The 13,828-nt window shown below is 39.8% G+C and overlaps 1 protein-coding gene across 1 annotated transcript in view; it reads left to right on the top strand.

The window, feature by feature from the left end:
* FREM1 (FRAS1 related extracellular matrix 1) overlaps positions 1-13,828 on the top strand; it is a 364,890-nt gene that overhangs the window by 199,204 nt on the left and 151,858 nt on the right. Inside the window, exons 20-21 of the mRNA XM_077249240.1 lie at positions 5,942-6,164; positions 6,432-6,576. Coding sequence (XP_077105355.1) covers positions 5,942-6,164; positions 6,432-6,576 — 368 coding nt within the window. The remainder of the gene's footprint in view (positions 1-5,941; positions 6,165-6,431; positions 6,577-13,828) is intronic.

Genomic DNA, 13,828 nt, shown 5'->3' with positions numbered 1-13,828 from the left:
TCTCACCAATCACTCAAATAAACCCCCCCGAGAAATGCCCAGCTCAGGAGACAGGCACACACAGATAGAGTGGAGCACGGATAAAACAAAAGTCTTTGGTTTCCATTGCATCTGTTCTCCACTCTGTGTGGACGCTTAGGCAAGTTCTTTTGAAGCGATCAGTGGAGGTCTCAGGATTTGCACGGCTTGTAAATAAAAGACCAATAAAATATAAAAATTTTAGCTAAGGTAAAGTTACTTTAAATGAAAGAACCACTAACCGCTTAGATACTGCAGTCACATTTGTCTACAGCTTCTAAAGGATTAAATGACTAAGTTCTTGCATTGTCTACAACCAAATCCTACTACTGTTGGCTGAGCTCTTCAATCTGATACTTCCCACCACAGTTATTTGTAGGAAGTCCTTATTGGTAGAAGCATAAATTGCCTGTATTAAAGGGGGTTAAAGGCATAATTGTGGATATTGAGAAGAGATTAAAGTCTAACTATTTATTCACAGAATTTCGGAAATTCCATAGTGACGATTGGAAGTTTATATTGAGTATTGGTTGCCGAGGCCTACATTGATCACTAGAATGCAGAGGAAATTTGGCTGGGATAACCTTAGTTCAGTTGATCATTGGAAAATTGGGATAAATAGTGTTCTGACTAAAAGAAAGTCAAAGGGTATGTGCAGAAGATGAGTTGATGATTTTAAGTCATCATCATAACCTGCCTTAAAAAGTGTTAAACAAATTCTAAAAAGAAGGAACATATACTCTGCAATGTAATAACTACTTGCTGTTTATATGTTCAGTCTTTTGACCTTCTTATAACATCTTCAGGTTTCCCAAGATGAAAAGCAGTTAAAAGAAGTGAGTTGACCTTCGGTGGTCAGCTCAGACCACTCTTCTTAGTTATAGGCTTAGGAAGTGCTCTGATCACTGCCAGAGTACTTAACGGTGTGGATGACATTATCCTTCACAGACTCCGTTTGGGGGGGAGATGGATGGTGGTACCAGTCTCATACTTATGAGCAATTTTCTAAAATATTAAAAAAATATCAGTTTTCATAATAATACTCTTCCCTACCAGAATTTTTTTATGTTTTATTGAAAAACATTTGATTTGATTTTGTATTTTTGACACTTGCACAAAAGACAATATAATTTCAAGATTAAAGCAAATTTCTATAAAACAACATACGGTACCTTCAATATAATAAACTATGTACAATGCATTTTATTTTTGTGGCGTCTGTGTGGATTCTATGGAAAGGTTTCTATCAACTTTGCACATTATACTTGGTAAAATTGACCAAGCTGTGAAGCCACACAGGGACTACAAAGAAACAGTGATTTTAAAGCCTCTTTTGAATTATTTTTAATATGGTCATTCCAGGCCTTTTCCATCTTCTCTCCTTTATAATTAAGGCACAGAGAATAGTAAGTAATTTTCCCTCAGGATTTCTAATTATATTGTTAAATTCATTTTCCATTCATAAACCTTCCTTATCTTACTTAAGATAAGAGAAGAGAAGCAACTTGTACATTTTATTGTCTACATCTCCTGACTCTAAGGCATAAAAAGGCTTTCCTGGACCTGTTACAAGGAGTAAGACAAGATGTAGCATGCATGACACTAGCCAGGTGCTATTGCAAGATTAAATAGAAGAATTTCATTATATTAAATATATTATATATTAGTTTAACGTAATAAAAGGAGTTGCCTGGCATCACTTCTCATTTGGAAATGAGCAGTACTGATGACGTAATGATCCCACAAGCCTGCCGAGATACTTGCAAGATCAGCAGGCTTCAGACAATTGGACAGCACCAAACCCTACTAAGGCTCCCAGCTTACTGGTGGTGGCTGCCAGATATAGCTTGTTTCAATCCCTGATCCTACTACAGGCCATTTCCTGACTATCCTCTTTCATTCTGATTATGATTATGATTCTGTCCTCCTGGTTCTGACCTGGCTACCTGACTAGTGTTATCCAGATGTCAAAGGGTGAAGGCCAGGGCAATCCGTGAGCTATTGTAAATTGGAGTGGCTTGGGCAAAGCCTCTCCAAGGTAGGCATTTTAAAGCTGCCAAGCAGCTACTGACTAAGCCTCGACATAATATAACACCACATATTACCTCTTTACAATGTGTGCACAATAATTAGGCGATTTGTATTTTTGATTATTAATTTAACTATTGAACAACTGCAGAGCTGTCCGTCAATCCAAAGGGTTGAAAAACCTGAAACCAAAATATTTAAGACCGTAAGGCTATGTGCACACGTCCGAAATTTCCGCAGAAATTTCCGTGGCAATTCCGCAACTGTGCCACAGGTAAAATGCATGCGGAATTGGCATGCGCTTTCCCCCTAAACACTAGCGTTTTACAAGCGTAGTTCACTTGCAGAATGCTAGCGTTTTCCAAGCGATCTGTAGCATCGCTTGGAAAACTGATTGACAGGTTGGTCACACTTGTCAAACATAGTGTTTGACAAGTGTGACCAACTTTTTACTATGATGCTGCCTATGCAGCATCAATAGTAAAAAGATATAATGTTAAAAATAATAAAAAAAATAATAAATAGTGATATTCTCATCTTCCGGCGTCCCTTGCAGTGTTCCCGCTCCACGTGATGCTTCCGTTCCAAATAATGCCTAGCGGCAATGGCCCCAGATGATGTAGTGGTCTCGCGAGACCACTACGTCATCACAGGTCATTGCCGCAAAGCATCACTGGGAACGGAAGCATCGTGAGGAGCGGGAACGCTGCGAGGGATGCTGGAAGGTGAGAATATCATGATTTATTATTTTAATTCTTTTTTTTAACAATTATATGGTTCCCAGGGCCTGGAGGAGAGTCTCCTCTCCTCCACCCTGGGTACCAACCGCACATGATCCTCTTACTTCCCGCATGGTGGGCATAGCCCCATGCAGGAAGTAAGTGGATCCATGCATTCCTATGTGTGCAGAATCGCGGTTAATGAACATGAATGAACATGCTGCGTTTTTTTCCGGAATGCGTTTCCGCCGCAGAAAAAAACGCAACATGTGCACAAAAATTGCGGATTGCATTCTAATAATAGGATGCTTAATGTATGCGTTTTTTTCGCAGTTTTATCATGTTTTTATAGCGAAAAATCGCGAAAAATCCTGAACGTGTGCACACAGCCTAAAAGTGAGGTTTTGTTTTTCTTAGGAAAATGTAAATTTTCCCACCTCAATTGTTTATTTTTATCTATTAAAGTGAGAATAATAACCAAACACCTCAAAGTGTAAAAAAAATACATTTATAACATTTTAAAAAAATGGCCTCCCTTCTTTTCAATACCAGTCATAAGCATCCATGAAGGCTGATCGTCAACAGGTTAAAGGGAACCTGTCATCAGGTTTGACTGATACGAGATAAGAACACCACCTTTCAGGCCCGATATACAGCATTCTAATATGCTGCATATAAGCTGCCAACCCGATCTACACAACAATTAAAAGACCTTTTATTATACTCACCTGCATGATGGTCCAGTCCGAGACGTGCTGCTGGTCTTGGTCCAGCGCTTCCCTTCTTATTGCGATGCGGTCCTCCTTCTTGCTTTGTTTGGATGACCATCCCCACATCATCCACACAGTCCCTCTGGCACTGCACTCCTGCGCAGGCGTAGTTTTTCTCCTCCTCTCTAGGGCAGAGTGAAGTACTGCACGGTGCATGCTTTGGCACTCTTTGACCTTTCCCGGCGCACTGCAGTATTTTGCTCTGCCCTAGTCAGGGCAGAGAAATATGCCTGCACAGGAGCACAATGCCACTGAGATTGTGACGTTGATGTAGCAGCATGTCATCCACATGAAGCAAGAAGGAGGATGGCATAGGAAGAAGGGAGACGCCGTATCAAGACCAACGGCATCCAGCAAACTGGGTCGCAACACATGTGTGTATAATAAGAGCTCTTTTCTTGCCTTGCAAGTCGGGCAAATGTTATATTGACCAATCAGCAAAATTGTAATCATAAAGTCCATGCATAGCAGCCCAAGTACCTGGGTGATATTAGTGATAATTTTCTTTATCGCAAATAACAGTAGTTTTTGAATGTTTATGTAAATGTTGACAGTGGACCCCAAACACTCTAAAATACCTGAAAAAAAACAAATAAAGAGCTACTTACTCTCCTCAGACCCAGCGTTGGGTCGCCACTGCTACTTGGGTCTCAGTGTCTTGGCTGCCGAGGTAACATCATGTTGACAACACACATCACCTGTAGTGTTGAGCATTTTGATACCGCAAGTATCGGGTATCGACCGATATTTGCTGTATCGGAATTCCGATACCGAGATCCGATACTTTTGTGGTATCGGGAATCGGAATCGGAAGTTCCCAGTGTATGGTTCCCAGGGTCTGAAGGAGAGGAAACTCTCCTTCAGGCCCTGGGATCCATATCCATGTAAAAAATAAAGAATTAAAATAAAAAATAGGGATATACTCACCCTCTGATGCGCCCTGGTAGTAACCGGCAGCCTTCTTTGCTTAAAATGCGCGCGTTTACTGCCTTCCGTGACGTCACGGCTTCTGATTGGTCACGTGCCGCCCATGTGACCGCGACGCGACCAATCACAACAAGCCGTGACGTAATTTTCAGGTCCTGAATGCCGAATTCTAGGCATTCAGGACCTGAAAATTACATCACGGCTTCTGATTGGTCGCGTGCCGCCCATGTGACCGCGACGCGACCAATCACAACAAGCCGTGACGTAATTTTCAGGTCGCATTCAGGACCTGAAAATTACGTCACGGCTTGTTGTGATTGGTCGCGTCGCGGTCACATGGGCCGCACGCGACCAATCAGAAGCCGTGATGTCACGGAAGGCAGTAAACGCGTGCATTTTAAGCAAAGAAGGCTGCCGGTTCCCTCGATAAGGTGCAGGCTGCGTCGGAGAGGTGAGTATATCAATATTTTTTATTTTAATTCTTTATTTTACACATTAATATGGATCCCAGGGCCTGAAGGAGAGTTTCCTCTCCTTCAGACCCTGGGAACCATCAGGGATACCGTCCGATACTTGAGTCCCATTGACTTGTATTGGTATCGGGTATCGGTATCGGATTAGATCCGATACTTTGCCGGTATCGGCCGATACTTTCCGATACCGATACTTTCAAGTATCGGACGGTATCGCTCAACACTAATCACCTGTCATGATTCCTTCTCTGAGTGTCTGAGACTCAGTGATGGACAGCTCTGTCATCCTATCCTGTGCTGGGGAGTGCTGAGATGGCAGTGCTTTGATTGACAGCTCGGTTGACCTGTCTGAGACTGGGAGGTGCAGAGATTTTCAAAGATGCTCCCTGTTCTTAGTAATTGCCCTGCTATATACTGTAGGTGAGCTTTCTGGCCAAGATCACTGCCATTCAAAAGCTTATGCTCTATGGTGTGTTCGCCTGATCCTTGTGCTGATCTTCTGCTGCTGACCTTTGGACTGTGTTTAGACTACCTGTTTTTTATTGCCCCTTTGCTTATCTGCAATTTCTCTGGTATTCTGACCTTGGAATGTGACCTGACATCTGACTTTTCATTTTCCCTTGGTTAACTACATGCTCTTTTGGTATTGACCATGGAACGTCTCTGACTTCGCGGACTCATGGCCTGTCCGTGGGTTGTGACCAATCACTGAGCTCAAACGCTGCAATGTGGGTGATGATGTGAGCCACCAAACTTAGTGATTGGCTACAGTGGTGATATATACTGTTAACTGGAAGTCACCGCTGTAGTGAGAATGGCAAATCCGGAGCAGTAGCTGGGAACAAGCATGGGTGAGTACCTGCTCTATTTGTCATTTTAGGTATTTTAGAGCATTTGGGGTCTACTTTCACAAGGGTGGAAAACCCCTCCAACACTATAATTTATGTTTTGTAGTTTATATTCATTAGACTTATTCTAAATTTATTTCCTTCTTTGTCCATTTTAGGTGGAGGAAGGACAAATGAGAGAACTTAATCCTTCAGTAATTAATGTGTCGGACATGGATGTCCCCCAGAATTATTTATCATTTGTTATTACATTACATCCTCGTCATGGATTAATTATTGAAGAAAGCTTTGGAGTAGATCAAGTGAAGCAACTATTTAAAAACCAAAAATTTAACACAGTTCCTTTAGTAAATGACTTCACAATGGAACACCTCAAAAATGGTACGATTGTAATGGTAAATTGGAATTTTTTTGAAATATTTTAATAGAGTGAGTAAAGGATTTACTTTCTACGGATTCACTTGTATTGGTAAATATTTCAATTGCTTTGATTATAGTCTATATTAGTTGTATTTATCTTGTTGATGACAACTTCATGATTGACTAGCTGTGATTTACAGTGTGCAGACTTTACTGAAAAGATATCCATCGATGTGCACACACGTTTCTATACATTTATGGATAGGTTTATATGTTTTACGTTGATAGGCATGAAGCTTGCATATGTGCACGACAATTCTGAAAACCTTGCTGACAGCTTTACAATTTGGTTGTCAGATGGACAACATGAAGTGGAGAGAACTATTTTTGTCAACATTATTGGAGTTAATGATGAAAAACCAATTCTTATGAAGTAAGTATTATATACTTACTTAATATACAAACAAAACACAGTTTATCTTTAATGTAACGTCTATAGCAATACCAAAAATAGAATATTCCTACTACTCTGATTATAGTATTAGAGTAAAATTCTTGTAAATGAATGTTTACTCTCAATAAAATAAAGTTGTATATAGCACCAGCTAGAGATGAGTGGATTGATCCATGGACAATCAAGTTTGAAATAGGCCTGGACAGAAATGATGGTACCCTTCACTTAATATTTAGTTGCACAACCTTTTGAGGCAATCACAGTAATCAAACGATTCCTGCAACTGTCAATGAGACTTCTGCACCTCTCGACAGGTATTTTGGCCCACTCCTCCAGAGCAAACTGCTCCAGTTGTCTCGTGTTTGAAAGTTGCCTTTTCCAGACGGCATGTTTCAGCTCTTTCCAAAGATGCTCAATAGGATTTAAGTCAGGGCTCATAGAAAGCCACCTCAGAATACTCCAATGTTTTCCTCTTAGCCATTTTCGGGTGTTTTTAGCTGTGTGTTTTGGGTCATTATCCTGTTGCAAGACCCATGACCTGCGACTGAGACCAAGCTCTGACACTGGACAGCACATTTCTCTCTAGAATCCCTTTCATAGTCTTGAGATTTCATTGTACCCTGCACAGATTCTAGACACCCTGTGCCAGATGCAGCAAAGCAGCCCCAGAACATAACAGAGACTTCTCCATTTTTCACTGTACTGTAGGTACAGTTTCTTTTCTTGATATGTTTCATTTTTCCGTCTGTGAACATAGAGCTGATGTGCCTTGCCAAAAAGTTAAATTTTTGTCTCATCTGTCAATAGGACATTCTCCCAGAATTCTTGTCAACATGAAGTTTGGCAAATTCCAGTCTGGCTTTTTTGTGATATTTTTTTTTTTCAACAATGGGGTCCTCCTTGGTCGCCTTTCTTGAAGTCCGCTTTGGCTCATACAATGACTGATGGTGCGATCTGACACTGATGTTCCTTGAGCTCACCTTTAATCTGTTTAGAAGTTTTTCTGGGCTCTTTTGTTACCATTCGTATTATCCATCTTTGATTTGTCATTAATTTTCCTCCTGCGGCCACATCCAGGGAGGTTGGCTACAGTCCCATGGATCTTACATTTCTTAATAATATGTGTACCAGTAGTCACAGGAACATCAAGCTGCTTGGAGATGGTCTTATAACTTTTACCTTTTATGTTTGTCTATAAATTTTCTTTCTAATCTCCTGAGACAACCCTTACCTTCGCTTCCTCTGGTCCATATTGAGTGTGATACACACCATGTTACCAAACAGCACAGTGAGTATCTGTAGCCCTATATACAGGCCCACTCACTGATTCCAAAATTGTAGACACCTGTGATGCTAATTAGTTGACACTGTGATTTAACATGTCTCTTTTGTCACAATATTTTCAGGGGTACCATCATTTCTGTCCTGGCCTATTTCATTACTTTTATTTTTTTTTTAAATTCTGTGGAAGCATGGTTGAAAAGTAATGCCTGACTTTCATTTGTTCATTTTCATAGATTTTTAACTTATCATTACTTTTGTCAGACTCAAGTTAATTCTGTGACCATTTTGTTTTTTTCTGTAATTAAATGAGGGGTGCCAACAATTTTGACCACGTGTGTATATATATATATATATATATATATATATATATATATATATATATATATATATATATAAATATATATACAGTGGTGTTCAAAAGTCCTGCATAGGATTAGTTGATTTTTCAAGTTTTAAACGTTTTCTGTCGAATATCTTCGACGCTAATATGACATATTATATATGGTTTTGTTCAGAATACAATTTTGCATTCTCTCCCTGTAATATTTTTAGCTTTTGAAGCAGTTTTGCCTGAAATTATTGCAACAATATAGGAACTGAAAGCACAACTAAATATTGTACAGCTTCAGATCCAAAATTAGCCAATCACAGATGAGGTTCTTGTGATCAATCATAACCTGGAAATGGCAGCCAATCACATTGCATTACACTGCATCACATCTGCTGCTTTGTTTGTTTGTTTTATCTGTTGGTCTATCTAGTGAATCATACTGTAGAGTTTTATGATGGGAGCCTTCAAATTTTTGTCAGCGGAGGATCGTGTGCGAGTTGGGGTGCTACATGAAGAGGGTGAACTGGCCCCCAGATCGCAAGGAAGGTCGGCTGTAATCGGAGTACAGTCGTAAGAATTTTGCAGAAACATAAGCAGCTTGGAATTACCCAGGACAGGCCCAGATCTGGTCGGCCCAGAAAGTCAACTAAAAGGGATGATGGGGCTGTATGGCAGCCAATGGTGTTGGAAGGCTTCATATTGTGGAGGGTATGGTTAATGCAAAATAATACATAAACATCCTTAATAAGAAAATGCTGCCTTCTGCTCAACACCTGTTTTCAGGGGATTATACCTTCTAGGATGATAATGCTCCTTGTCACAGAGCTAAGACAGTAACGGAATGGTAAAAAAGAACAAGGTGGCTACTATTGACTGGCCAGCTCAGTCCCCGGACCTCAATCCAAATGAAAATTTGTGGCACAAGGTATCATTAGAGATATCTAGAAAACAGCCAAGGACCAAGAGTGAGTTGATTGAGGCTCTGATACAGGCCTGGAACCACATCATCACTCGTGAACATCTGCAGAAGCTTGTTCACTCAGTGCCACAGAGATGCAAGCTGGTGCTCAAGAGCAAACGCTGGCCAATAAAGTATTAGAAGCTAAAGATGCACTCAAAAAGGCCCTTTTCAGGACTCTGAATTAAATAAAAAATAATAAATCTTAAAAGTAAAATTTAAGTCTGTGTTACCTTGCATTGGAAGTTAATGAACTTGGAAACCTGTTCACCATTCTACACACTGTACTGGTGTAGGTATGGTTATGCTGTAAATTTTTTTATTAAAAATGCGCATACCATAACAATTTATACAATTGGGACATTCAAAAATGAGTATGGCATACAATGAGGGATTACAAAAACATATATGTTCCACCAGTTTCACTGTAGAGATGCAGAAGTATGAAACATATAGTTTTCTTCACGCCTATGCAGGACTTTTGAACACCATTGTATATATATATATATATATATATACACACACAATCCAGACCAAAAGTTTGGACACACCTTCTCATTTAAAGATTTCTGTCTATTTTCATGACTATGAAAATTGTACATTCACACTGAAGGCATCAAAACTATGAATTAACACATGTGGAATTATATACTTAACAAAAAAGTGTGAAACAACCGAAATTATATCTTATATTCTAGGTTCTTCAATGTAGCCACCTTTTGCTTTGATGACTGCTTTGCACACTCTTGGCATTCTCTTGATGAGCTTCAAGAGGTAGTCACCGGGAATCGTTTTCACTTCACAGGTTTGCCTTGTCAGGTTTAATAAGTGGAATTTCTTGCCTTATAAATGGGGTTGGGACCATCAGTTGTGTTGTGCAGAAGTCTGGTGGATACACAGCTGATCAGTAGGACTATCAGTCCTACTGAATAGACTGCTAAAATTTGTATTATGGCAAGAAAAAAAACAGGTAAGTAAAGAAAAACGAGTGGCCATCATTACTTTAAGAAATGAAGGTCAGTCCGAAAAAATGGGAAAACTTTGAAAGTGTCCCCAAGTGCAGTGGCAAAAGCCATCAAGCGCTACAAAGAAACTGGCTCACATGAGGACCGCCCCAGGAAAGGAAGACCAAGAGTCACCTCTGCTTCTGAGGAGGAGTTTATCAGAGTCACCAGCCTCAGAAATCGCAGGTTAACAGCAGCTCAGATTAGAGACCAGATCAATGCCACACAGAGTTCTAGCAGCAGACACATCTCTGCAACAACTGTTAAGAGGAGACTTTGTGCAGCAGGTCTTCATGGTAAAATAGCTGCTAGGAAACCACTGCTAAGGACAGGCAACAAGCAGAAGAGACTTGTTTGGGCTAAAGAACACAAGGAATGGACATTAGACCAGTGGAAATCTGTGCTTTGGTCTGATGAGTCCAAATGTGAGATCTTTGGTTTGGTTCTGTGCGACGCAGAAAAGGTGAACAGATGGACTCTACATGCCTGGTTCCCACCATGAAGCATGGAGGAGGAGGTGTGATGGTACTTTGCTGGTGACACTGTTGGGGATTTATTCAAAATTGAAGGCATACTGAACCAGCATGGCTACCACAGCATCTTGCAGCGGCATGCTATTCCATCCGGTTTGCGTTTTGTTGGACCATCATTTATTTTTCAACAGGACAATGACCCCAAACACACCTCCAGGCTGTGTAAGGGCTATTTGACCAAGAAGGAGAGTGATGGGGTGCTACGCCAGATGATCTGGCCTCCACAGTCACCAGACCTGAACCCAATCAAGATGGTTTGGGGTGAGCTGGACCGCAGAGTGAAGGCAAAAGGGCCAACAAGTGCTAATTATCTCATGGAACTCCTTCAAGATTGTTGGAAGACCATTCCCGGTGACTACCTCTTGAAGCTCATCAAGAGAATGCCAAGAGTGTGCAAAATGAATTGAGGCCAAAAATAATATTTACAACTGGTGAAATAAGTATTGAACACGCCACCAATTTTTTTTAGTAAATATATTTCTAAAGGTTATATTAACATGAAATTCTCACCAGATGGTAACAGTAATGATAATGTGTGCAAAACTGTAATGCGCTGCAGAATATGTAGGTGCTGTATAAAAATAAAGATTATTATTATTATTATCCACACAAGCAAAGCAATCAAACCATAGATGTCCATAAATTAAGTTATGTGTAATAATGAGAAATAACTTAATTAATGAACGTGTGCACTGCCTAGAAGTCAGTGGTGCTCAGGTAGGTTCCAGGTCAGTCAGACTAGCGGTGGACGCCGTGTCAGTCACGCCAGCCCCTATACGGAGGTTGTTGCTCATACAGTTTCACAACAGGCCATTACCTTGCAGCTTTTTGGAAGTGAATCGCCATCTGCCCATACAGGCACGTTTTTCTTAAATATTCCACATAGCACGTAACTGATGAAGGTCCAGTATGTGACCGAAACGTTTTTGTTGCTGACAATAAACATATTTCCAGATCATAAGTTGAGTGCCAGGTTTTATATTGTGTAATAATGAGAAATGACACAGGGAAAATGTATAGAACACATGAAGAAAGAGAAGTCAGTAATTAGAAATTATTCCTGCCATTTTGTGAAAATAATATCAGCTGGTTCAACTGATGGTCTATAAAAAGGTGTCTCAGTACCAAGGTGCCACACAAGAAATATCTCATGATGGATAAAACCAGTGAGCTATCTCAAAACCTTTGCAACCTCATTGTTGCAAATTATACTGATGGCATTGGTTACAGAAAAAATTATACTGAACTACTGAAGGTTCCAGTGAGCACTGCTGGGGCCATAATCCAGAAATGGAAAGATAATTTCACTATAATCCGGCTCTATCAAGTGCTCTCCACAGGATTTCAGACAGAGGAGTGAAAAAAAATTATCAGAAGAGATATGCAAGAGTCAACAACCACCTGTGGAGGTCTACAATAAGACCTAGAATAAGCAGGTACAATTGTTTCAAAGAAAACTATAAGTAATGCACTCAACCTCCATGGTCTGTATGCACACTGACCACGCAAGACTCCATTGCTGAACAAAAAGCATGTTCAAGTGTATTTAAAGATTTATCAACAACATTTAGACTAGCCTGTGAAATACTGGGGAAATATAGTTTGTTCAGATGAGACAAAAATTGAACTCTTTGGATGCCATACATTATGAGGTGGAGCTATTTTTCAGCATATGGCACTGGCAAACTTCATACGACTGAACGATGAATGTACAAATGTACCAAGACATTCGTGATAAAAATCTGCTGCCATCTACCAGGATGATGAAGATGAAATGAGGGTGGGCATTTCAGCACGACAATAATCCTAAACACACTGTAAAGGAAAATCTCATTTAGTTTCAGAGAAAGAAAATAAAGCTGCTGGAATGGCCCAGCCAATCACCCAATAGAAAATGTGTGGAAGGAACTAAAGCTCAGAGTTAATAGAAGGAGCCCATGGAACCTTCAATATTTGAAAAATTGGCCAAAAATCACATCAGAACAGTGCATGCGACTAATTTCTTCTTACAGGAGGCATCTTTAAGCTGTCATAACCAACAAAAGCTTTTGTACGAAGTAGTAATTACATTTAAACAAGTGTGTTCAAATTTTTTTTACCTGTGTTATTTCGCATTATTACACACAATTTAATTTATGGATATATATGGTTTGATTTATTTGCCTGTGTGAATTGGATTGGATGTTATTGACATCTGGTGAGAATTTTATGTCAATAGCACCTTTAGAAATATATTTACTTAGAAATTTGGTGGAGTGTTCAATACTTATTTCTCCCACTGTATTATCATAAGTATCATGTTGGGCCAGCGTTTGGCATTGATATATTATCTTGTCACATAAGGTAAGCTGAGTTAAATAAAAAATTAGGTAAGATAGTGGAGCTTATAGAATTATCAGGCTTTTAAGACACTGAACTGTGCTAACTGAATCAATCAGAATATAGAAGATCAGTATTTTCAAAATATAAAAAAAAAAAAATCTAAGCATCTATATTATTACTCCTTGTTGTAAACAAACAAAACATAGATAAATAACAAAATGAACATATACCCTGCTGTAAATAAAAAGCAATAGTGCATATAAATGACATGGTACTTAATAAACACCGTTTTTGATATAAATAAAAAAAAAAGCTGAAAAGCTATCCCACCAGCACCAGTGGGTACCAAAAGGATGTCTTCTGGCCCTAGTGTTCAACATTTTTATAAATGATCTAGATAAGTGAACTGAACATAAACAAATTTGCAGTCAATACAAAGCTAGGAGGGATAGCTGTTGTGAATTCTGCTCTTGGGTTCCCTCCGGTGGTTGTTGGTGGTAATACACTTGTCCCTGGGTTGCAATCCTGAGCAGGTGTCCCTGCTGATTGCAGCTCTGACTGGGTATTTAGGTGTGCAGGACTCATTAGCCCTTGCCAGTTGTCCATTGTTCTTGGAGGTTTTACATCTCTGTCTGGTTCCTCCTGCCCTGCTGCCAAATCTGCAAAGATAAGTGTCTGGGTTTTGTTTCTGCAGCACACATGCTGTGTGCTTTACAATTCAGTACTATTCATTGTTTTTTCTTGTCCAGCTTAGACTGTGTTTGGATATTTTCAGTCAAGTTGGATTCTCAGGAGATGC

The sequence above is a fragment of the Ranitomeya variabilis genome, chromosome 1, assembly GCF_051348905.1.
Source record: "Ranitomeya variabilis isolate aRanVar5 chromosome 1, aRanVar5.hap1, whole genome shotgun sequence".
Taxonomy (NCBI): domain Eukaryota; kingdom Metazoa; phylum Chordata; class Amphibia; order Anura; family Dendrobatidae; genus Ranitomeya; species Ranitomeya variabilis.
The sequence above is the reverse complement of the archived record's forward strand: the minus strand, read 5'-3'. Positions and strand labels throughout refer to the sequence as shown.